At 42.9% G+C, this 26,048-nt stretch overlaps 1 protein-coding gene across 1 annotated transcript in view; it reads right to left on the bottom strand.

Moving 5' to 3' along the window:
- Positions 1–26,048, bottom strand: part of ambra1a (autophagy/beclin-1 regulator 1a) — a 44,007-nt gene that overhangs the window by 5,966 nt on the left and 11,993 nt on the right. The window contains 5 exon segments of the mRNA XM_056747335.1: positions 9,569–9,709; positions 10,562–10,608; positions 10,610–10,745; positions 14,050–14,070; positions 23,550–23,639. Coding sequence (XP_056603313.1) covers positions 9,569–9,709; positions 10,562–10,608; positions 10,610–10,745; positions 14,050–14,070; positions 23,550–23,639 — 435 coding nt within the window.

Below are 26,048 nucleotides of genomic sequence, written 5' to 3'. Positions count from 1 at the left end.
CACCAGAAAACAAAGTTGATCAGACTTTTAAAAAAAGAGTTTTAAGAGTTTTCGCTGATGAAAGCGAAAGATGGGGTAGGAGTGTGTCTGTTTTGGTGATTTGAACACCAACAACGGCTATGAGAAATCGGACACCTTGCCTTTAATAAAGATACATTAAAATAAGCTGGGAGGATTATGGATATGTGAGCTCAAGGCAATCGAAGGGCGCTCCGCACTAATGTACTCGCCCAACTCACATCTTAAATATTACACTGCTCGCAATACAGACATACACTTTTTTATACAGGCATATCATCTGAAAATACATCATCTCGCAGTATTAAAAACACAGGCAGGATTTTGCAAGAATTTAACAACTAACAACAATTACTGTTACATTCAAATAACAATATAAATAAAATATTTTTTGTGCATAGTGCCTTGGATTTAACTTTTAAGAATTGTTTTTCTGTCTCTCATACTCTATATGGCACACAATTAATTCAGCTAATAGGCAAACACTCAAATTATACTGTTGTATTCATTTCGACACAATATGTCAACAATATTATATATAATATGATAGAACAACGCATTATGTGAACTAATAAATATACCTACTGTGAATGAGAACAAATGGCCATAAAAGCGGAAAACAAAATCTCTAAACTCAGTGCCAAAAGTGGTGTTGCTATGGCTACAGCTGAAAACGTCTTGGTTACGTATGTAACCTCAGTTCGCTGATGGAGGGAACGAGACGTTGTGTCGAGAACGACAGATGGGGTTCGCCCTTGAGAACCAATCAACTCTGACTACTATAGAAAAGGCCAATGAAATTTGGCGAATGCAATTTGCATGCCGGGCTCCGCCCCCGGAAATCCGGTATAAAAGGAAGCCGGCGTGCAGCATTCACTTACCTTTTGTTCTGAAGAGCCTGAGACCTCTCAAACTGCAGCAGAATACGATACGTGTTCGTGGCATAAGGGACACAACGTCTCGTTCCCTCCATCAGGGAACTGAGGTTACATACGTAACCAAGACGTTCCCTTTCTGTCAGTCTCTCGACGTTGTGTCGAGAACGACAGATGGGGTTGCCTATGGAAAACGCCACAACGCTGTATCGCGTCACAATGTCAGCGAAGCGACGGTAACAAGCCTGGGCGTGTCATCTCAAAGCTTTCGTGAGACTGTAACCTTCCAGTGTGGTGGTCGGGGTGTTCCAGAGCTTTCTTGGAGAAAGATGGGTACAGCCCTGACCGGTAACTTTCACGGACGGGGCCTTAGCTCTCTATAGGCGAGAGGCCGTCCGGATCAGTTTACACCGGGTAAGCGCGACTCTTAATCAGAGAAGCGCTACAGAGGCCACCTCCTACCCGTGGGGAGGAATATGGTGGATATAGGTATGGTCTCGTCCTTGGAGGAGAACGCATGGAACGTGCGGACTGAGTAGTTAACCGCGAGGTGGAGGCCCACCTGGGGAAGCTCATGGGTTACCAGGAGTGGGAACCATTCTCATGAGGATACATCAGACGGAACAGCCCAAGGAGGGGGTGTTACAGACGTCCGGTAGCACTAGGTCCGGTTAGAGCTATCTGTGATAGCTCACATGGTATCCCGGCCTAAGGGGGAAGGCTGCTCTGCCCAGCCAGCCCCCAGGGGATGCTTGTTTGGTGATGGATGGAATGCCTATTCTTAACCAGTGTCTGGGTAAGAAGGGAGGCTGGTGAGGTACCAGTTTCTTAGCGATGTGTTCGGGTAAGAAGAAAAGGTAAATAGCACACTGACCCAACCTGTTAGAGGGTGGAAAGGTGCTTTCGCAGGCATACGCCCCCCCGGATGCCAGTCCTACATGTCGCCACGCAGGACGTGGGCTGACACCGGGTTTACGCGAAGGTTGTTAACCCTTGCAAAGGTGTTTGGGCATAGCCCAACCCGCAGCTCTACAGTTGTCTGCTAGAGAGGCGCTTCTGCCAGTGTCCAGGAGGTGGCTAAACTCCGTGTGGAGTGAGCCCTCACTGCCAATGGGCATGGGAGATTCTGAGATCGTAATGCCGTCGTAACGGCGTCCACGACCCAGTGCGCCAGCCTCTGTTTGGAGACAGCCTTCCCCTTCTGCTGTCCTCCAACAGACACGGAGCTGGTCAGAGCTTCAGAGCTCTGCGTGCGGTCCAGTACGTACTGGACACAACACTAATCGGGTTGGGTCTTCCTCCCCTATGGGGACCGCCTGCAAGTTCACCACTTGGCCCCGGAGGGAGTAGTGGGAACTTCTTGGGCACGCATCCGGGCCTGGGTCTCAAGATAACGTGAGAGTTTCCAGGGCCGAGTTTAAGGCAATCCGGGGACACGGAGGATGCTCGGTGGTCCCCTACCCTCTTGAAGGAAGTGAGCGCCGTCAGGAGGGCCGTCTTACTCTATGAGGAAGATCGGAACCTCCGAGGGGCTCTTTGGGGGGCCCTGAGGCTCCCCAGGACCACTTAGGGTCCCAAGAGGGTATGGAGCGGAGATGAGGCGGATTCCGCCCTCTCGCTGCTTAGGAACCTGGTGAACAGGTCGTGTTGCCCTAGAAACTTTCCACCGACTGAGTCGTGATGAGTGGCAATAGCGACTACATACACTTTCAGTGTGGAAGGGAGATGTTAGTCTCCAGTCTCGTGAGAAGGGGAACACAATCCTGATCAAGCACCTCAGTGGGTCTTTCTCGTTGAGAAAGACACCAGGACGAGAAGAGGCACCGTCTAGAGGCGTGTAACCGCCTAGTAGATGGGGCCCTAGCCTGGGTGATGGTCTCAGCCGTATAGGGGGAGTAGCCATTTTAGGATCTTCTCGTCCCGTCTAGAGACCAGACATGGGTGTTCCAGAGGTCTGATCTGGGATGCCAGAACGTGTCCTTCCCCTGAGAGAGCAGGTCCTCTGTCAGGGGAATGGTTCAGGGGGAGTCGCTGTCCAGAGCATCGGCTCTGAAGCCAAGTGCGGTTAGACCGGTGTGGTGTAACCAATAACACTTGGTGCTCCTGCTCCCTGACCTTGCACAGAGTCTGTACAAGAAGGCTCCTGGGGGGGGAAGGTGTGCTTCCGCCCATCCCGCGGCCAGCTGTGCGCAAGGATATCCGTGCCGAGGGCAGGGACTATCAAGCGGGCAAATGGTGGTGTTACGGGAGGTGAACAGGTTTTACCTGGGCCTACCCGAATCAGCCTCCAAATGAGCTGGACTGCACGGGGGTGGAGTCGCCACTCTCCACGAGGCATAAACTGGCGAGAAAGCACGTCGGCTGTCTAGTTCAGTTTGCCCGGGGTGTGTGGCCTGCAGGGAACGAGTCACCTGTTGACTCCACCGGAGGAGGCGTCGAGCAAGTTGTGTTTAGCTGCTGTGAGCGAACGCCACCCTGACGATCTGTATTCGCTACAGCTATAGTGCTGTCCTCGGAACAGCACGTGCATGTCTCGCACGAGAGGCCGTAGCCTGCTCAGTGCAAGTAGCATAGCCCACAACTCTTGGCAATTGATATGCCAGCGCAGGCTGGGGTTCGTCCAACACCCCACCTGCGTGCCCGTTGCACACTACACCGCACCCCTGCAGGGAGACTTCAGTCGTCACCACGACCTGCCTCATAACCTGCTCAGAGGGACCTGAGTCCGTTGAAAAAGTCATAAAGACTAGGGGTTATGGTGCGTCGGCAGCAGGGCGGCATCACCATGCGCCTGCTGCCGGTGTGCAACGCTCTCCTCGGAACTCGACTCTGAAACCAGTGTTGGAGCGATCTCATGTGCATCAACTCGAGGGGTATTAACCCGCGAGGACGCCATGTGTCCCAGGAGCCTCTGAATTGTTTCAGGGGGACCGCTGTCTGCCTAAAATGTTCATTTCAGACAGTTCAACACTGGTTGGGCACAACTGCGGACAGGTGCGCCGACATGGTGACAGAGTTGAGTTCCATACCGAGAAAGAGGATGCTCTGCACTGGGGAGAGCTTGCCCCTCTCTTGGTTGACCTGGAGTCCCAATCGACCTAGGTGCCGGAGCACCAGGTCCCTTTGTGTACATAACAGATCTCGCGAGTGTGCCAAGATAGGCCAGTCGCTGAGATAGTTTAGTACCTGCTCGCCTTCCTCCCCTCAGGGAGAAAGGGCGGTCAGGGACAGACCGAAAGGGAGGACTCTGTACTGATATGCCCGCCTCTCGCACGCGAACCGTGGGAACGGCCGGTGTCGAGGAGGATCGAAACATGAAAGTAAGCCTCCTTCAGGTCGATTGCCACGAACCAATCCTGACACCTGATAGATGTCAGGACGCGCCTCTGTGTGAGCACCCTGAATGGCAGCTTGTGAAGGTGCTCTGTTCAGGGTACGCAGCCTTTGGGGGCAACCCGCCGTCTTTCTTGGGAACGATGAAGTGCGGGTCGTGACCCACTGAACATCTTGGTTTTGAGGGACGAACTCGATGCCTGTTTTGCCAGAAGGGTGATGACCTCTACCCGAAGTACGGAGGCGTCCCTGCCTCTGACAGAGGGAGAGATGATGCCCCGAAACTTGGGAGAGTCTCTGGCGAACTGGATCGAGTAACCAAGACGGACTGCCCTCATTAGCCAGCGAGACAGTGTGGGCAGCTCTCGAGCTCCCAGGGACTGTGACAGGGTGACCAAGGGGACGGTCTGCTTCATCATTCCCACGGGGGGTGGTTCGTCGGCTGGCGGAGCTAACCATGTCGTGGGGAGTCCCCGGAGGGAAGGTTTGCTCTGCCTACCTGCCTGGCGGGACAACGGCACGCACTGTCGGTTTGAGAGTGGTGACAGCTTTCGTATGTGTACGACCTCACGCCTCGCCAGGGTGTGAGGTCGGTTCGCCGAGCAAAGTCCAGTGGAGTGTGCGATCGGCTGCAAGTAAACCCGGGGAGAACAGAAAACTCAGTGAGTAAGTGGGCGCCAAGCCCTAAAAAGGGCCCGGCTTTGGTGACGAGGCAGGAGTCGTCCCGTACCGACCGATCAGAGCCGTGGCTGTGAAGGTTCGGGCCCGATGTTGTTCTCCCTGGGGTCTTCCCGTCAGTGTCACTTCTCGCAAGGAGGTTGCTGACGGGGTGGAGGTTTCCCCCTCGACCTCTGCTTCCGGGGTGCCGCCTGTGGGGGCACAGGAACCGGAGCCGATGTCGAAAGGGTCCTGGGTTGCAGGGAAGCAGACGTCACGTGAGATCTCGGAGGCCTGTAGGCGGCCGAGTCGCGGCGTGAAAAAAATGTGGTTAATTGCCACTGTCTGCTTCACCGTCAAAAAACTGCTGAGCGCAGTCCTCGACGGTGTTACCAACAACCCACCCTGCGAGATGAGTGCATCAAGAAAGCGGACTTCCTTGGTGTCACTCTTCTGCACAAGGTATAGCCGGGGGTGTCTCTCCTGGACCACTACCGTGGACATCGTCCGACCCAGGGCCCGTGCCGCCGCCTTAGTCGCCCGTAGAGCGCTGTCAGCGGCGGCACGGAGATCCTGCATTATACCCAGGTCGGCCTTACCCTCGTGGAGCACTCTCAACGCCCTGGCCTGGCGGACCTGCAGGATGGCCATGGCGTAGAGAGGAGGCAGCCTGGCCCGCAGCATCGCAAGCTTTCGACATCAGTGATGCCTAAGTCTTACGTGCTTTGGACCGTAGGGGTGGCCGATTCCCCCCAGGTGGTAGCCGTCCGCTGCACAGGTGCACAGGTTCGCAGAGTTCCCCATATCACTATCGCTGCTAACGTGGGTGGTCATCAGGGCCGTAGCCACAGATGTCACAGCCCGGGTAGCAGACGAAATGGTGGCTGGTTCCCGTAGGAAGACAGCCACCCGTGACCGCAACTTCTGAATGACAATCCGCCCGCAGTGCGGGCAGATGTGTCAACGAACGCTGCTTCAGCGTGCTGGACGCCCAGACACCTAACGCAGCGATCGTGTCCATCCCCCTCCTCGATGAGAGTGCCGCACCCAAGAGAACAGCGGGACATGCCGCGCTGGAGAATGCTCAGTTAGTCCTGAAAAGGACCTTTTAGAAAAAAATCTCTAACACCTTGGGAACCGCCGAGACGCCCAGGGGAAGGTCGCTGCAGGTAGGGACAATCCGCTGGTACACGTCGTAGATCCAGCGATGTAGAAGAAGAAGAATTCATAGAATTCGTTCTGTTCGTAGTCATGAGCGAAGGCTCTGAAGAACAAAAGGTAAGTGAATGCTGCACGCCGGCTTCCTTTTATACCGGATTTCCGGGGGCGGAGCCCGGCATGCAAATTGCATTCGCCAAATTTCATTGGCCTTTTCTATAGTAGTCAGAGTTGATTGGTTCTCAAGGGCGAACCCCATCTGTCGTTCTCGACACAACGTCGAGAGACCGACAGAAAGGGAACAGGCGCCTTGTGGGGATGCTTCTATGGCAAATGTACACAGCTGTTAATAAGCATTTTGCAACCATTCATCTTTTTCGTGGAGTACAGATTGTGCCATGATTCAAAGCAAAGGCTTGAAGTTGTTTTTGGGACAAAGTTTTTTTATAGGCATGTTGTTTAACAATTCATTAAACTTCAATAAATTAGCTTTAATGTCCACGCAGCCGCCCTTAGTACTTATAATATATGAAATGTCATTTTACACTATCTCTCTCCTGTGTTTTCGGAGTTGAGCATAAATACACTGCCTACAGGTACCACAATGCAGAACACATACACAACACATGGCACATATAAATAGACACAGTATTAAAATGCACTTTTTTAAAAGTTCATTTAAATTAAACTTTAAATTTATATGCAAAGTGACCAATTCGTTGACTCGTGCAAAATAGTAATGTTGCAATGAAAAAACCTCCAAGTAAACAGCTTTATTTTACAAAGGCCTGCATACATACAGTACTTTGGTACATTAGTATTTTCATCCAAGTAAAATGGTTTTGGGCCAGTAATTTACATCTTTTGCTGTGGTGTGTCATTAGTAAATATCAGTTTACATTTTTAAACACTCCTTTGGCCATTATTTGTACTAACAAACTTAATCCAAAAGAATGGTGGCAATGTTTCAAAGACGATAGAAGAAGCTTACCTGCAAAGCTGCAGTACTGTGAAGTTTTGGGCATTTGTGTAAAAATTCTGAGCAGTGGGTATGCGCTCAAAAATAATGTTGATTTCACTTATCAATTAACTTCTATTATTACACGGCTCCTTTGAATGCTTGATTCTGATTGGCCAGTCGCGACATTCCAAAGGTTGTTCTTTTAAAATAACAACCGCTCAAAACTAATAACACCCTGTAACCCGGATGCTGCAAATCATTTTGAGAGGGGCAGTTTAATAATACACAAAAATAATAATTAATTAATAACTTTTAATAAAAAATATGATATTATATCTACGAATTATTAAACCAATTTGCTTGTTTTGACGTTTGAACATCATTTCTTACTTTAAAACCGAAACTAACCGGCTTTTCCTCGCGGAAGGTCTGAATTCGGTAAAAATGAGCTAATAAAATATTTTCTGTTTTTTTCTCATGTGGCAAGTAACCGTGTAATAAGCGGGATAATGTACAAGCAGTCGGCTGTTATCACGAAGAAGCCCCTTCAGTGTGATACAAGACCCTCAGCTTCGCGTCGGGTCCTGATCACACTGTCGGAGCAACTTTCTGAGATAACAACCGGCTTTCTATACATTATCCCTTACTTAACTAAATCAAATTTAAATTTGGTGTGACTAGCCTTTAACGCATTGTTTAAACTTTAAAGCATCTTTCGTGATAGACTTGCACATAGATTTTCAGCTTTTGGGGATAGTTTCTTAGCGCCTATAGGAGACAATGCCACAATTCTTTTTGATTTAGTTGGCCTTGTTTTGGGATTTTATGACCACAGAGAGTCAGGATCTTGGTTATCATCCGAAGGATGGTGCTTATTGACAGTATAGTGTCCCCATCACTACACTGGGGCATTCGGACCGACACAGACCCCAGGGTGAGACTCCCATCCAGTTACTGACCAGGCTAAGCCTACTAGTTACTGACCAGGCTTAGCTTCAGTGGGCAACCAGCCTTGGGCTACAGGGTGATATGGCTGCTGACTTGATGATCGTGGGACCATCTCACTGGATTTTTACAAATAATGGCAAGTGAAATGTTTCAAATTGTAAACTGATATTAACTGACACATTACTGCAAAAAATGTAAATATCTGCCTTAAAACCTTTTTATTCGGGTGAAAGTACTAACATGCCTAAGACTTTGCATAGTTCTGTACATAATACACAATCTGCTTTCCCCGTTTAATTTGAGGAGGCAATAATACCGGTCCAATTGCATGAGCAACTCTGCAGTTTTGTTACAGTTGTTTTGCATATACAAGCTTCTGCTTCAGCATTAAATATAAATTACAGTTTACTGGGCCTCTTCTGTTGGAGCGCTTCAAATATTTCCTAGGAAAAAAATGTAGTTATGGCACACGTTCATGTTCAACTTTCTCCTGTACTTCAAAAGATTATTGTGTGAGTTCTTTCAACAAAGTCTGAGAAACTTTAAGAATGTCTCGTCTTAGTCTCATTTGTGTGAAAGTCTGACAGTGAGAGGACAGACCTGAGCATCTCATTGACTTCTGATTATCTCACATAGCATGAGTGCACTGCCCACTTCGTTACATCACCTCTGGTCCAGAAATACAATGTCCATTAGAGCTGAGAAACAGTGTCCGAGTGTCATTAAGAGAGACAGAACGCATGTGTGGGTTTAACTCCTGCAGACACTAACAAGGGTTCTAACTCCCCTCAACACCGGCACACTTCCTGATAAACATAAAGCTATTATTGTGAGAACCCCACTGAGGTGACCGGCCTGATTAAGGGGATGCAGTACATTTATTATATTTATTAAGCCGACCGTGAAACACACAGAGACTTTGCATAGGAGCTGATGAATCGCCCGCCAATGCCAATAAAAAAATCAAGATAACGGCTCACTTCGGGCGTCCAATGCTTATTTGGTGTTGCGGTGTGTTTAGAGACTAAACAAGAATAAAAATGAAGCCCTCCTGCTCCATTGCTCTCAAATTAATCCATGTTCAGAATCCTACCATGAACACAGCTTAAGAAAACAAAAGTCAACCATGTAGATATTTCCATTTCTGCCATTCGCTCCATACAAATGCACTGTTTTTCCATTTCTCTCCCTCTCCCTCGGTCTATTTGTAAGAAAGAGTATCTAGGTCAGGCTCCTATTCAAAGGCTTTTCTAAACCCCAGGCTCCCCCCTCCGCTGTTGAGAGTATAGAGAGCTGATCTACATAGGGCAGACCACCAAACTTCACGATAATCAAAGTTTATGAAAGCAGTTGCTAAATGGTTCTTGTGGACTGTCTGAAGTCTTAACTTTTGAAAGTGCTTTTGAAAATATGGGTGTCTTTTGTTATAAATGTTTAGATGAAGTGCAAATTTAGAAGGAAGCCTTTTTGTGTGATCGCTTTTGCCTTTATTATTTATTTTCAATGTGGACAATTATTTCAACGTGGACATGATCTGCTCATATATTATCTCATCTCTTATTATAATTATCTCAATGCTGCTAACACAGTGTGTATACAGTATATATAATGTATATACCCTCATTCCCCCTTCTCCGTGGTCCTCTGTGGGGCTGCTGAAGTCTGAAGGCCTATGCAACCATGTGTTGAGTGATCTGATGAAGTAAGATCCAGCGAGATGCCAGACCCACCATCACGAACTGACAGTTAGCATTGGGACCTGTGACCAAAAAACAGTTACCACACAAACCGCAGGTATACACACCTGTTACACTGCAAAATGTGATGACAAAAACTAATTTATAAAAATCCAGGAAAGCTATTTTAAATCCTTTTAATGCTAAAGGTTGATTTTGTCAGTAATTAATTGCTTTAAATGCTATAACTAGAGTTTTCAGAGCTGGCCGGTCCAATCTATTAAAGGCATGAAATTAGCAAAGTTCGCACCTAGACCCGCTCAGGCAGCAATTACGGCTAAAATCATTTTTCATTCTAAAACCTAATTGAATTTCGCAGCTATTTAGCTTGCCATACGCAGGAGAGAGAAGGAAAGACCTGCTGGCGCGATGTGAGCAGCAAATGGAAATGTGTTTGTGCAGTTTAGTATTGAAGATCTGGATTGATTCCTCTCATTAATCTACTGTTACTGAATAGAATGAATAATAGACCTATACAGCTGACAGTGATGACCTGCGGGAAAGAGGAAGAGAACAGCGTTCCAAATCACTTTAATCTAAAACAAGCAGAGCTCATACTTCCCCGTCACTGGTTTCCATTAGGAAACCTTTCTCAGCGCTGCCCTAATTTGGCTTTTAAATAGGGACTATCTAATTAAACCAGCCTCCAAAAGAGCTTCATCACCGCTGTCTGTTCAGCCAATTAAAGGGAAAGTAAGAGAGCACAACACGGACAGCCAATTCCGCTTGCGTGCAGTTTAATTAGGCACGAGTATAAAATAATTTAGGTCTTATGGCTCAATCAGTGTATTAAAACATTGCTGACACGGGGAGGTCAGTAATGTTTGTGAGCTAACTTGTCTAGGTCGTGGAGTTATTGACCCAGGGTTGCTTACCGAATCGTTTGGTGTAGAGCTTCTCTCCGAGGTTGTGTGGAGCGAGAGTAGAAGGCCAAGATGCTCTCATCATGAAAACCCCTTTGAATGCTGGGATTTAACACGGCCAACAGTTGCCTGTCTGCAGAGATATCGCAGCTTGCGTTGTTATAGATCTTACAGTTTGTCACCAACACGACTGATGCTAAGATACAAATAATCACATTAACAATCACATGCATTAGGTCAAAAACAACCATGTAAAAGAGTGATCAGAATGTCTGCAATGTTACAGTTTATCATCAACATTATATCCTGGAAACTTTAAATTAATCGAAAATGGAGTTTCCTCAATTTTTTTCTGCTGTAGTTGTAATAAACTGCTCTTTTAAGCGTGCAGATGTTAAGCGAGTATGCTCGTAAAAATGGCCAACAACTGAGGTTGACAAATGCTTCCGCATCTGCCAGCTTACTCTTCCACACCCCAAATTCTATTTGCACACAAGTCGTATCACAGTACTTTGTGTAACAATCTTTTTGCTAAATTAGCAGAAGCTGCGGAATTGCCGTGAGTTGAGTCGCAATAAAAGTGATTTAGCTACAAACAGACAGCCACATCTGTTCAACCCACACTAATGAATAAGAGAACAGAATGGCGGCAGAGAGATGAGTGTATGTACCTTCTTATTTCAGCACACCGCATAAACCTTACACGCACACGGACACACACACATATATATAAACAACATCCAATGCTATCATTCTGCTGAGCAGGAAGCAGAGAGAGGATGATGCTATTGCTCCGAAAATCACATGTCAACTTCGCAATTAATTTAGATTTCGGTTTCCTTTTTACCTTGTACACACAACATAATTCTTTACTGTTTCCATGGCAATTTGAATCCCAGTTGAAGCCATTTCTCAAGCAACAGAATGGCAGTAACTTCAGAAAGCAAACACAAGCCTATTACAACGCAAACAAATGTCTGCATTAGCTGAGGCTTTTGACTCAAAATAATGGTTTAGATGAAGTAACTTATTCAAAGCATCAGGAAAACAATAACAGAACAATAACACGTCGCTCTAGTCTCTGCCATTAGCAGAGGTCTCTGAATAAAGCATCAGGTGTGTGTGTGGGAGGGAGGCGTAATTAGGGTTGTTTGTGATTTTGAATGTGAACGTGTGATTAAAGTGTTTGTCATTTGCTGGAGAGCGAGAGTGTGTACGACCAGTGCCAAAAAAACGCAAGCTAAACAAGAGCAGGTGAGTCCTGGCAGGTGACTGCAAGTCATTATGCGCATTTTGAAAGGTGGATTTGTTTTAATCACCCCGGTGTGTGTTGATCAGCATCTGTGCTCATAGGGGAAGGTCAAGAGAATTTGAGAGCAGAAAATGGGAGATTTAGGCAAGAGGGTGTTTAAGCGGCCCAAACACACAGGGTTTCTGCAAATCTCATATTAATATTGAGTACCTATAGAGTAGTACTGCATATGTCGTATTTAGTTTGATCACATTTATAGAAGATAGATACAGCTGTATGATTACTTCCGAAATCATATGGCGCGTGAGGGGGGAAGGGGTAGGCTGAACTAAAGCACATTGTCAACAAGACACAGACAACAACTTCACTCACCGCATGCGGTTCATGTCCGGCATCTTTTAGCGCTGAAACAGCTCCATATATCAGTCTGATCATTTAAAATAACATAATGATTTCATTGCACGTTTCATTTCACATTATAGCGTGAGCTAATTAAAAACATTTATTTACATTAGACCTGGAATCATATAGAGTAAGTACATGTACAAACCCAGTTTGGAAACGCTTGGCTAAAATGTTTTTAAAGTCACCATGAAATCAAACAGTGTTTTAAACAATGTTGCAGTGATCATTAGAAAAAATGTATCTGTGCACAGCATATATTTTTTTTATAATTCATTTTCACTTGTAATCTTTAATAAAAAACATTAAAGATTAGCTAACTTGACATTTCATGCATTCTGACTTTAACCTGTTAAACGTGCTGGCTTCCCATGCTTAACATGGTCAACTTGTTTATAGACGAGTTGTAAGTATGATATAGTATTTCTGTGCTTGATACACTCCCCCAGCACTCCAACTTGTTTCGTAACAGGGATCCTATTCCTTTTATTGGGCAATTCTCCCTGGAAAAGCATGCCCATGGCAAGGCCAAAGAAATAGCCCACCCATGCGGCAAACGAAGAGCGATAGGAAGACCCGCTTATCAAGATTGGGTGCGCTGTTGTCCTGCAGCAGCAGCTGGTTACTCTTGCGATAGTGAGAGAAGTTTGGGTGTGTTTGTTCACGACATTTCTGTGAAGGATTTTATATAAACAGTGGATATAACGCTGGATTTGGAGATTGTTTGAAGCTGATAGATCGCGACGTATATGACGTATGCAATACTACTGTATAGGTACTCAAGATTAGTAAGAGATTGGCTAAAACTGAGTGTGTTAGCCCATCTTTAGGCTCCTCTTCCCCTCTCAACTCCTCACCACATGACGTAAGCAACAAAAAACTATACAGAACTACAGACTATACTGACTGTCCAATGGACAGTCATTTTTAGCCCCCCCTACAGCCCCAATTTACAACAAACCAAAAAGGAAGGGAAAAATAGATTTTTTTCTAATTTCAAAGGCTGTTCGGATATACGTTACGGTGTGAGTGTACAGCTTGTACAACAGTGTAAATTTGCTGTCCCCCCAAAAATAATCCAACACACAGCAATTAATGTCTAAACCGCTGACAATAAAAGTGAGTACACCCCTAAGTGAAAATATCCAAATTGGGACCAAAGTGTCAATATTTTGTGTGGCCAAAAATTATTTTCCAGCACTGCCTTATCCGTCTTGGGCATGGAGTTCACCAGAGCTTCACAGGGTAACACTGAAGTCCTCTTCCACTCCTCCCTGACGACATCAGAGAGCTGCTGGATGTTAGAGACCTTACGCTCCTCCACCTTCCGTGTGAGGATGCCCCAGAGATGCTCAATAGGGTTTAGGTCTGAAGACATGCTTGGCCAGTCCACTTTTACGCTCAGCAAGGTAGTGGTCGTCTTGGAGGTGTGCTTGGGGTCGTTATCATGTTGGAATACTGCCTTGCGGCCAGTCTTCGAAGGGAGGGGAGCATGCTCTGGTATTCCCTCAATGAACTGCACTCATGCAGCCCCAGACCATGACACTCACACCACCATGCTTGACTGTAGCCAAGACACAATTGTCTCTGTTGTACTCACCTGGTTGCAGCCACACACGCTTGACACCATCTGATCCAAATAAGTTTATCTGGGTCTCATCAGACCGCAGGACATGGTTCCAGTTATCAATGACCTTAGTCTGCTTGTCGTCATCAATCTGTTTGCGGGCTTTCTTGTGCATCATCTTTAGAAGATGCTTCCTTCTGGGAAGACAGCCATGCAGACCAATTTGATGCAGTGTGCGGCATGTGTGCACTGACAGGCTGACCCCCCACCCCTTCAAGCAATTCAGCAATGCTGGCAGCACTCATACGTCTATTTCCCCAAAACAATCTCTGGATATGACGGCGAGCATGTGCACTCAGCTTCTTTGGTGACCATGGTAAGGCCTGTTTGCGGCGAGGCCATGGAGTGGAGCCTGTCCTGTTAAATCGATGTATGGTCTTGGCCACCGTGCAGCTGCTTAGTTTTAGGGTCTTGGTTATCTTCGTAAAGCCTAGGCATTTCTATGTAGAGCAACAATTCATTTTTCAGATCCTCAGAGAGTTCTTTGCCATGAGATGCCATGTTGAACTTCCACTGACCAGTATGAGAGAGTGAGAGCAATAAAACCAAATTTACACACCTGCTCCCCATTCACACCTGAGACCTTGTAACACTAACAAATCACATGACACCGGGGAGGGAAAATGGCCCAATTTGGACATTTTCACTTGAGGGGTGTACTCAGTTTTGTTGCCAGCGGTTTAGACATTAATGGCTGTGTGTTGAGTTATTTTGAGGGGACAGCAAATTAACACTGTTATACAAGCCGTACACTCACTACTTTACATTGAAACGTAGTTTTGTTTCTTTAGTGTTGTCACATGAAAGTATACAATAAAATATTTACAAAAATGTGAGGGGTGTACTCACTTCTTTGAGATACTGTATATGCTTAAATGTATATGCAAAAATATAATTGTGCCAATTACTTAGACCAAATAAGATAGAAAAAGAAGCCAATAAGAACACTTAATAGATGAGAACTCTTTCAACACTCTCAAAAATTTCCAGAGTGAGATTTTAAGAAGCTGCATGATAAAACTTGTCAAAGGGTGCCAAATTTGAAGATGCTAAAATATAACATAGTTGTGATAAATTTGAGATTTATCACAATATAAATCCCACAATTACAACTGGGTTTCGATAAGTTTACTATTGTTCTAAACGGTGGGAAAAATTATAATAAATAACTAGATTTTTGTCTGGTATTGTACAAGATCCCTAAATATTGCAGATGGGTAAAATACCTTCTGGGCAATGTGTGTCAGACCAATGGCAGATGAAAAGAGTGACTAAAACTTTCATTAGAATTTTTATGATTTATTTATGCAAATCTATTATCTATAATCACACATATTAAAAACTGTCGTATCTGGATAGTGATATACAGAATAGTTGCAGCTAATGTTTTTTTAAATAATCAAGATTGGAACAATATTAAAGGGATAGTTCACAAAGAAAACAAATATTCTGTCATCATTTCTCACCCTACTGTCATTTCATACCTGTCTGGCTTTCTGTCTTCCACAGAACACAAAAGAGGATATTTTGAAGAAAGTTGGTAACATAACAGTCCCAGTACCCATCTATTCTATTGTATGGACACAACACGAGTGTTATTCACGATGCCATATTTTCCATTTTTGGGTGAACTATCATTTTAACAGACACTTATGCACAGTTCTAAACACAACATGTATACTTACAAATCCCTCTGTATGTTTACTGACAGTACTGACTAATAAAGTGCAAATAACAAATCAAATATCATCAAGCCTACTTACACCTATGATGAAGGGTAATTGAAATGAAGGCTTCTGGCTTACAGCACAACAGAGAGGAGGGTCACAGGGGCAGGTTGTGTAACAGGGGGTTGGGCCGCACTACTGGAGATGGATAAGTGGCTCACGGCTTCAAGCAGTAAGAGCTCCCTACTGGACATGAGTAATGGATTTGCAGGTATAAGGTGACGGCAATTCCAGTGGTGCTCAGAGGGAAATCCTGCCGCAAGAAGCTAAACAGTGGTTTAATCTTCCAGTTTCGGTGTTGTGATATTCTTCACAGAAGATTGGATGTGTGACAAGCAATGACTGATAAATGTAATGCACGGGACTCCAGATGCTGTGGACAGAGAGAATCTGGTAAGCAGAAATTAATCAGGCCTCTACAGGCATATTTATACTGGATCCGTTCCATCGTCTGATTCAATAAACACTGAGCCCAGATTTATCCTCAATTATTAACTCGGTCAACTGCAGAGCCATTGGTCCATGTCGGGAACTACAACACAAAGTCATCAAGCGATTAACAGACACAAGAAATTTGTGATGGGATTTCCTAGGCATGACTTGAGGCAAAAGCACAATGTTAAGAGCCTGTCTCACATGCCTGTCCCAGAAACGAACAAGAATGGGAGACAGGGATGAGAAAAAGACTGGATTAAAATGCCTCCGCAAAACATTCTCCAGAATAACCCAGTTTCAAGGTCGAATGAGTAAAAACACTCACGAGGACACAAACACATCTCCATCTCACGCATGCACACACATTAGCCCTTCAGATAAAACATTACTGTGATTAACCTGCTAATTAACAATGGACAACAAAACATGACTGATGTCAATTTAATGCACACAAATATTGTAACAAAACACAAAGACAGATACATAAGACAATGAAAGTGCAGAAAGAAAAGAAAACTAAAGATCAATCTGTGCATGCAGTGCATAATGTATTGTTGCCAAATCATTATGCAGGCTTATAACAACATGGCATCTCAGTCAACACATCCCCTATCAAATGCTTCCCTCTGTTTTGTAGACAGTAATGCCGTTTCCCCAGGGCACCACTAGAATCTTGATATTGGCTACAATATGAGACAGTAAAAAGATGCTCTTCTTTATTTATAAAATGTATACACACTATTGTGGCAATAATTTAATAAGACAGCTGCTGCTGGCATTTCACATACGAGCCTGCGTTAATATATATATATATATATAATATACATATTTAATTTCCCTTAAAGAGTATACAATATGTTGAGGCATTTTAAATAAAAAAAACTCTTCATCATTTATTACAAAACTGAATATTCATAGATAGTGTTTTTGCATCAAATCATGTGCCTGTGTTTATGTATTCATATAGATGTATTGTTATAAGCTGAAGCTCTACAGCCATGAAAAATGCCATTCAGCTGCTGAGCATTTACAGAGACATAGCACTACAATAAGCCCTGCCGTGACAGCATGATTTTTCTCTTTGAGTGTCTCTTAAATCTTCTCACCTAGAAACCCTGTGAATTATAATTCATGAGAACCATATGGGAACAAAGCCGAAGGTACATGAAAACAGAAAGACAAGAAGGAATCATATGGATCTGCATCACAAATCGAAACTTGCTGATTAAAATACAGCATGTGTGTCATGTTCTCCTGGCAAAAGCCAACACAGATCTCAGTAGTGATGGCTTGAGGGCAAATCACAAACATATTTGTAACATTTCAGTTTTGAAACATCACAGGGATTTGATCCTATGTTGTGATCTTTGCATATAACAACAAGTACACAGGGCTAAAGAGTTTGAACCATACAAGCCTGAGGACAGAACAAGGGCTACACTGCCTTCTGCTGAGAGCATGTTCCTACAAACACACCAACAAACCGGCCCGTTCCTAATTACGTATTAATGAGGAGGGTGGTGTTGAAATGATAGATCAGTAACAATTACATTGATTTATGATCCCTAGCTCATTCCCCACATTATTGGCTATACGAGGATATTGTAAACGGTTTCTCAATATGAGCTCCCTGAGGGCACTGTAGCTTTATGAGGAGGATCTATCCAGTGTCTCTGCTGGTAACTGAAACTCCCCATGTAGCACTTTGCTCTTAGATTTACAACTCTGAAGTCTCATTGACATTCTTAATTGGTTCTTCGACAATCTTTGCATATTAATGCATGTTAAAAACTGATGGATAAAATTATACACAAGCTAAAAATACTATCAAAACAAACTTGTAGGACCTCCAAGCCATCTGGTTAAATATGTTTTAAAATACTACAGATATCGAGCGGAGACCAGCAGTCGGGTCAACATTTTTCTTCTCACGATGAGGGGGAGGCGAGAAAGAGAGATTTGCTGGTTTAATTAAGGATGAGAAAGCACAACCTACACCGCCCTCACGGCGCAGGTCAAAGACCCGCAGCTAAATTACAGTCATCGAAAGGATGCATGAGGAAAACGGCTCTCGTATTCAACTCAACCTCTATCACAGAGCAAATTTTGACAGAACTACAGAGCTTCAATCGTCTACGGAGAATATATTTACATTTCTCAGATGAGACTGCAAATCTATAACGTGTCCCATCAACAAAAATCATTATCTTCGAGAATGAAGTATGACAATCCAGCATACTGGATTTCTAATGTTTCTGGGAAGTAAAAAGTTCCCTTAATTAATGTATCAAACTGTTAATAAGATAAGAGAATCTGTAATATTTAAGCCAGAGCACATCATTACAGTAGTTCAAGCACGTTCTGGGAGAATTAAATGCTTTTTTCCAACAATTAAACCAGACTGCATTAACATAATAATGGAGAAGGACATAATCACAGAGGCCACCCATGTTCACCAAAGCCTAATCGTACTTTTTAATTAAAAGCTACACAAAGTAACAAACCACACTAGTCTGATTGAAACGTTTTGATCTTAAGTGTTTGCTTGAACAAAGAGCTTCCCCGAATTGAACATGAGCTGTTTAAGTACTCACCGCTGTGACTGCTGTACAATATGAACTTTTAATGGTCTGTAAAATCAACACCTCAGCTTATTTCATCCATAATGCATATAACGGGTCTCATGAATTTAAGGATTGGAGTGTAATGATGAAGAGGAGGGAATGTGCACTGTGCAGGGACACTGAAATGTACTCATGCCTCTGTGGAGCAGCAGAGACCTGCTGGTTAATGAAGAGGGCTTCTGACCAGGAGGTCAATACCCTGCTCAGCTGACACTGTCTGGCTTTACCTCCTGCAGCTGCATCCCTTTCACTCAAGCCATGCTGTGGCACGTCTGCTTGATCTTTTGGTTAGGAGATGTGAGAACATTCAGAACACGTATCTGTGGATCTGAGTTTATAGCAAATGCTGGCTTTCTTCTTGCTATGATTTGTGACAGCAGAGTCTGAGATCGACCATGTACCAATCTAAAGTAACTGTTCAAGCTGTGCACATCTAACGAATGATGATTTATTCTTCTAAATGTCTGTAAAAAAATTATAAAATGTACCAACAATTGGTTTTCCATTTGTTTTATTGTTAATTGTTAGGTTAAAGACCTTAATGTAGCGTTATGGTTTTATTGCCTTAGAATGAGCTATTTCTATCTATCTATTGCATGGAATTCGTTGTGTTGTTTCTACAGTAGCCCTAAACAGACAAACTGCTCTACATAGCATATTATAATACGTATTGAAAATTTGTAAATACGTATATGAACACAAAACCAATGCAAGACAATATGTACTGGTGTTGTTCTGTCACCAATATTCTTCAAATGATCTTCTTTGTGTTCTGCAGAAGAAAAAGTCATACAGGTTTGCAATGACAAGAGAGTGAGTAAATGAAGACAGAATTGTCTTTTTGGGTGAACTATCCCTTCCCTGTCTTAAGTTATTTTGGCTAAAAAAATTATTCATTATCTAATGCTATTATAATGTATGAGGCAGGTTTTAGTTTACTTCTCCAACCGTGTGAAGAAAGAAAGACATGTACACCTAAAATGGGATGAAGGCAGTAAATTATGGCATAAATGTCTTATTTGGGAGAACTATTCCTTAATATCAACAGCTGAACAGTACTATTTAAATATGACTTGGGAAACTTCTTCACGACTCACGACACACAACAGCAAAACAAATAAGAATTAAAAAGTCTTGAGCAAATCAAATACAAGCACGTTGTTCTTGGATGGTAAATCTGTATTGAGAATTTATGTTGGGGTATTTGTAAAACTACACTTGGCATCAATCTTGCAAAAGTCTCCAGATTTACAACATCCCGCAAAGCTGGGGATTTTGCTGGCAACAGGGATAATGAGATTTTCAAAACTGTGTGTGTCTGAACATTTTTAACAAAACATCTCAAAAGATCTTCTTTGTTCTCAAAAAATGCCATCTGACAGTACCACACCAGTTGGATGCACTTTTGCATGAATGATATGCGTCGTTTTGTTCCGTCTTATTTCAGCGTCGTGATTTAAGTTGTATGCCCAGTGCAGTTTGAATCCTATCAGTAGTTTTTGCTCTGTCTGTAGAAGATGTGCGTATAGAGGACTAACACGTAAAACTCTCAATCCTCATCCATCAACAGATCCTCAGCATAACGGCCACGTCTGGGCTAAGGGATAAGGGAATGTCAAGCTGAATTTATAAGGATTACCTTTTTTTAAGTCTACCTTTCTTCACACCTCAACACTCACGCAGTGTTCACAACGCTCATTTTTTGGTGTATACATGCCCTCAGGGAAGCAAAGCTTTGTTTTTTGAGATACTGAAGATTCTCCCAGGCTGAACAGATGTCAGTGCCTAAGTGCTGCCAGGTGTGAGATCAAGCCCAGATAACAAGAATCACTCGTCAATCTTGTAATCATCCCTGGGTAAATGCCAAGAGCTTCCAGTAACAGTTGTCAAGAGAGGGCAAGAAATAGAGAGGCGGGGGAAGAAAATTACTCTATGTGGCCAATTTCCTCTTCTGTACATGGCATCTGCCCTCCATCACCCACAGTCTTGCGTTCAGTGGAGTGTTCACACTTATCTTCCTCATAGTTCCTCTCTCTCAAAACTATAGCCTCTTTCCTCGCTCACGTCCCTTTACTTTGAGGGGCATTGAAGCATTTTCTGTTTCTGAACGCGTGGATGGGCCTGTTGGAAATATTAAAGGACTAGTTTGTCCAACCTTCTGTCCTCATTAATTTACACCGTGTCTACACCGGGCGCGAGCGATGCAACATTAGTTTATCTTAGAATTGATTTTGATGAGAATAAGATAATTTTTAAGATCACAAAAGTCCTCTTAAAGTGCATTACTGACCTTTTTGTCCTTTTAAACCTGTTTGACTTTCCTTCTTCAGCAGAACACAAAAGAGCGTATGCAAGATTCATTCAAGTTTGACGTTATTGATGCATTGCCATATTTGATTTGTATGAGATCAGATTAATGATTTGAATTGAAATTAGTAATTTAAATTTTATTCTGTTCATAAATATATCTCCTGTTTTATATGGATTATCATACGCTACATTCATATCTGGAGCTTGAAGGTTAAAGGAGTTATGACAAAATTTTAACCCGAGCTTTTGATATATAAGAGGGAGTCATATTCACGAGAATATCAGGTAAGGGTCAGAACTGAAAATGCCCTTGTTACTGAGATTATATCTGTTATTGACACCAGGCCCAGCGAACACCAGGTTCTGGAATGCACCTATCTATGACGACACTGATAGGTTGAAGACCACCTCCACAGAAAAATATCAACGACTACTTCTATAGCCCCGCCCAGTGGTTCACGCATGACAGAACTGAAGTACCACAAGTGGCACGGAACCAGATAGAGCGAGCAAGCAATAAACAAACATGCTGTTAAAGATAGCTAAATATTGTGCAATCCCTGGTTGTGGAAGAATACAGTTGCTGCATAATAGTAATGCGTGGTTAAAGTAAATTTTTAAAGAAGTTCCTGTTCATGTGGAAGAACACGGAGCGTTAGTTTGTTTCATTTCTCCAAGGATTCCTTTGTGAACAAGGCACAGGTTGAATTAAAAAGCAGTGCTGTGCCGTCAATATTGGATCCGATAGGAATGGCGCAGCAATCTTATTTGAGAAAAAAAAAATTGTACTATGCGTCACTATTGCTTTGTGTATTGCATTGCAGAGGTTGTCTTGATTACATACGAATCATGATCTCTGTGATTTGGGGGGTTCATATATCATTTTTCAAGGTTTTATCCAATGTTTGCAAATAATGGAGGCTGTTTCAAAGTGTTTTGGTATTATTTTGTGTGTTGGGTGATATCCATAAATTACCGGAAGACTCCCATTTATTTATCTATCATGGAAACTCTCGTAACATTTGAAACCCACAATCACAGTGATCTTTTGTCTGGATCGTGATCACCAGTGTAAAATGCTGACAGGTACGGACATATATCTTTTAACACAATACAAGTATAGGCTATAAGATCTGTACGCAAAGCTTTGCCATCGCATCCGGGAAATAAGTCAGTAAATTTGAGTAAAACCATTCCGTGCGAATGCACCACATGAAATACCGATGTGGGGAGGTCATTTATAAATCACAGGAGGTGTCCAGATCATATACTAATGCCGTGTGAAAACTTTGAATGGTGCTGATGTGTAACCTAAAGTTATGTCTCTATCCAAATTCACGGAAGGCTCCAACTACACAAACTGCTATTCCATCATAGCAGTGGGAGTTTACTTTCAAGTGTCTTCACTGCGGCACGCCCATTAAAACTGAGCGTTTGTAGAGCTGGCCTCAAAACCTGGGTAGAAAATAGCCTATTACTTATTGATTTCGAAGTTTTGAATTTAAAAACCTGGCGACCATCATAAGTAGACCTCATATACAACCGTATAAAACAGTAAACAAGCCCAGTTCATCACTCCTTTAAGATATCTGTCATTCCAATAAAAACACTGTGGCAAGGGGGGCGTGGTCTAGCTGAGTCAGAGAGAGAGAGAGAGAGAGAGAGAGAGAGAGAGAGAGAGAGAGAGAGAGAGAGAGAGAGAGAGAGAGAGAGAGAGAGAGAGAGAGAGAGAGAGAGAGAGAGAGAGAGAGAGAGAGAGAGAGAGAGAGAGAGAGAGAGAGAGAGAGAGAGAGAGAGAGAGAGAGAGAGAGAGAGAGAGAGAGAGAGAGAGAAAATCGGCGGGAAATAAGTAGGTCAAAGGCCGATTGTAAACACCTGTCTGTAATTACAGTTATTGGCGGGAAAAGGATAAAAGCCAACACGAGGAGAGGTTCGAGAGAAAGAGTTTGGCTGAAGACAGAGAGACGTACGAGAGAGGACGTTTACCGAAAACAACGGAAAAGAAATGATGTGCCAGAAGGCCATAGTTAAATATTATTTTCTTTTACTTTATGTTTTTGTATTTGACAAATAAACCACTTACCAGCCATGCCGATCCTGTCTCCTTCCTTCCACGTTTTGAACCTCATTACAAACCCCTCAAACATTAATTAGTACTATAATTTTTTGCTCCGCAGTACAAAGACATACAAGTTTTTACTGGCCTGAAGAGGAGTAAACAATGACAGAATTGTCATCTTTGGGTGAATTTAAATATAAGGAGAAACATACAGTAGGTCTATGTATATTTGAAGAGTTGGTTCCAAAATGAGATAACACCGTTTTAAAAAAAAGTAAAAAATCATGTTTTTAACTGCAATCATTCTTTTTATTGTGTAAGTTAGCTGTATTTTATTTAGTTACTATGGCTGAAATCAAAACAAAACAACTGCAGTTTGATTGATATTAATTGGAATTGCCCATAAAACATTTAAAAAAAGGAGTTCTCATTTTGGAACCAAACTCTTCATTTGATAACATGACTTCTTACAAGAGTTTACTAGCTTTCCTGTGGCTCAGTGGTTAGAGCATGGATAAAAGCACCTGCCAAATGCATAAAAGTAAATGTACATGTACTAACCACTGATCTCAGTCAAGTCCCACCACAGCAAGCGAAAGGTTGTGTTTGAGATGTGGTTTGCTACTGCAGTTTGACCATCCCTTAACACAGCACCTTTAAAACACAATTTAAAAGGATACAGTACAGACATAGCATTGACAAAATTGTCATGAATACATAGAAAATAATGCATTTTTTAATAATCTGCTATTGCTGATATGGTCTAATTAAAAACAAAAGCAAATCTAATAGAATCTGACAACAAGCCCTCTACATTGTGTTGCGGTCTGCAGAGGTCTCGGAGTGCAACCCACAGCTTGTACACTAAAGAATAACACCATCAAATTAAGAAAAGGGACATAAACTGTGTACAGTCTTCATACTAAAAACAAATGAAACTATCCACACTAAAATCAATATGGCAATCATGTATGCTATCTTAACAACAGCTCAGCTTCTTCTGTGAAGATGCCCTAATGGTAAAATAAACTCTGTTATTCTCCAAGCACTTATCAAATCAGATGATACACACAGCACTGAATTCAATACAGATCTCTGTCTGCTACATAACTCTTCTCAGAGGTAAACAAGGTGATGCCGGACAGTGCTTTTCAATGTTCAACCCTGTCACCATAATTACAGAAGGAAGGAAGGCAAGCTTTGGCCGAATAGTATACTTAGAGGTCCATTTGCCAGTAGAGGGTCGATCCTGGGCCCGGCAAACAGATTAGATTTGCCTGTTATGACCTGGGCTCAAGGAGATGTAATGCAGACATAAATATCTATTAGGCAGCTTCTCCCTGCACTCTCCTGTCTACCCATTACTGCCAAAAGAAACCCAGGTGCAGCGAGATGGCATTCAGACGGAGCTTTCGGGAGCTGCTCTAACAGCCATGGACTAATGAGCTGGACAGGTTCTCTCGAAATGAAACACCCTTTGGGAACCAGAATGCTATGGAACTACTCTAAACTTAAGCATAATACTACGCATGAGAGGATATGTATGCTAACTGAGAGTAAATGTCATTTTATATGCATGAAGTTAAAAACATAAACAATATTCCTACAAATGTTTTTCAGTTTTACACAGTTTGAACCCTTTGAAGGAAAAGTCCACCCAGAAATTTAAATTCCCCCTCAAATTCGCCCTCATAATTTACTAACCCTTTAATTGAGCACAAGTGAATAATTGTACAGTAAAATGTCATCTTGTTAAATTCTCAGATGACGCTAAAGATGGTCATCTGAGGCGAAACAATACATTTGTGAGAGAAAATTATTAATATATTGTGCTCATTCAGAGAAACTGAATTCAAATAGAAATCGGCTGCATGTCTATAAATCTCACTAATTCTTGCACGTCTCAAAACTTGCTGTCATTTTCATGTTTTCATCATAATACTGTTTTCAACGGAAGAAAGGAAATTATATACATCTGGTATTGCGTGAGGGTAAGTAAATGATGAAATAATTTTTACTTTTGAGTGAACTACACCCCAAAATACCTGCTATAGGCCCGGTTTCACAGACAAGGCTAAAGAATAGTCCCAGACTTAAATGAATGTTTGACCTGTCTTAACTGAATATAACTTGCCCATAAATATCTTAAAATATATAAGTGCCATTGTTTTGTCTCAAGATGCACACCATTAATGTATTATCCTAAGGCATTTTTATAAAAGCGACATAAATTTCTTAATTCAAACTAAGGCACAGTCCTGGTTTAAGCTAAGCCGTGTCTGTGAAACCTGGCCATAAAGTTTTTGCTATATATATAACAGAGACATATTGTCGTTGTGCTTCTGAAACCTTGGATGTCCAAATTCAAAGTTTTTCAGGAAATGGATAAAACGCTGTTCATTTTAAATTATTAATAAATACTGTGTTGTCCAAGTTGACCAGCACTTAAAAAAATTTTTTGGGTCAATGTTTGCAAAACCCATTGACAAACATAAAGGGTGATTGTAATAAGGTTCAATAAAAGGAAGGAAGGAGACGGGAACTGGAAAACATTTAATCATTTAATAAAATAACAACTACGTAAAAAGACATCCGGCCCCCTCACGGACGACTGCCGGCGAATAACAACTACCACAACTAAAAGCCAGGCCTGGTCCTCTCTCATTGATGGTCCGGTCCCTCGTCCTCTTATGCTCCCGATCTCCTCCATGATACGAGATGCACTTAACGCTGACGCTCATTATCACTCACTCACCGGGATCGACTCACGGTCTCGTCCCGCCTACTCCACTATAGTGATTAATAATAATGAACTGTGGAAGAAATAAGCATGAAATATGGAGATAGAAGGTTTCAGAAGGACAGCAGTAATATACAATCTTAATTTATATGAAGATAAATTAGTTGGTGTACAAGCCTTTCCTTAAATGGGAAAAGGTCAGAATGAGAGAATGATGGACAGATCTAAAAAGAGTGTGACACATTACAGTGAAATCTCTGAAATCTTATCATCTGTCACAGCCCAGTTACGCTAACCTTTTCACAGAAGCCATTTTCCTCAGA

The sequence above is a fragment of the Triplophysa dalaica genome, chromosome 1 (genome assembly GCF_015846415.1).
Source record: "Triplophysa dalaica isolate WHDGS20190420 chromosome 1, ASM1584641v1, whole genome shotgun sequence".
NCBI lineage: Eukaryota > Metazoa > Chordata > Actinopteri > Cypriniformes > Nemacheilidae > Triplophysa > Triplophysa dalaica.
The sequence above is the reverse complement of the archived record's forward strand: the minus strand, read 5'-3'. Positions and strand labels throughout refer to the sequence as shown.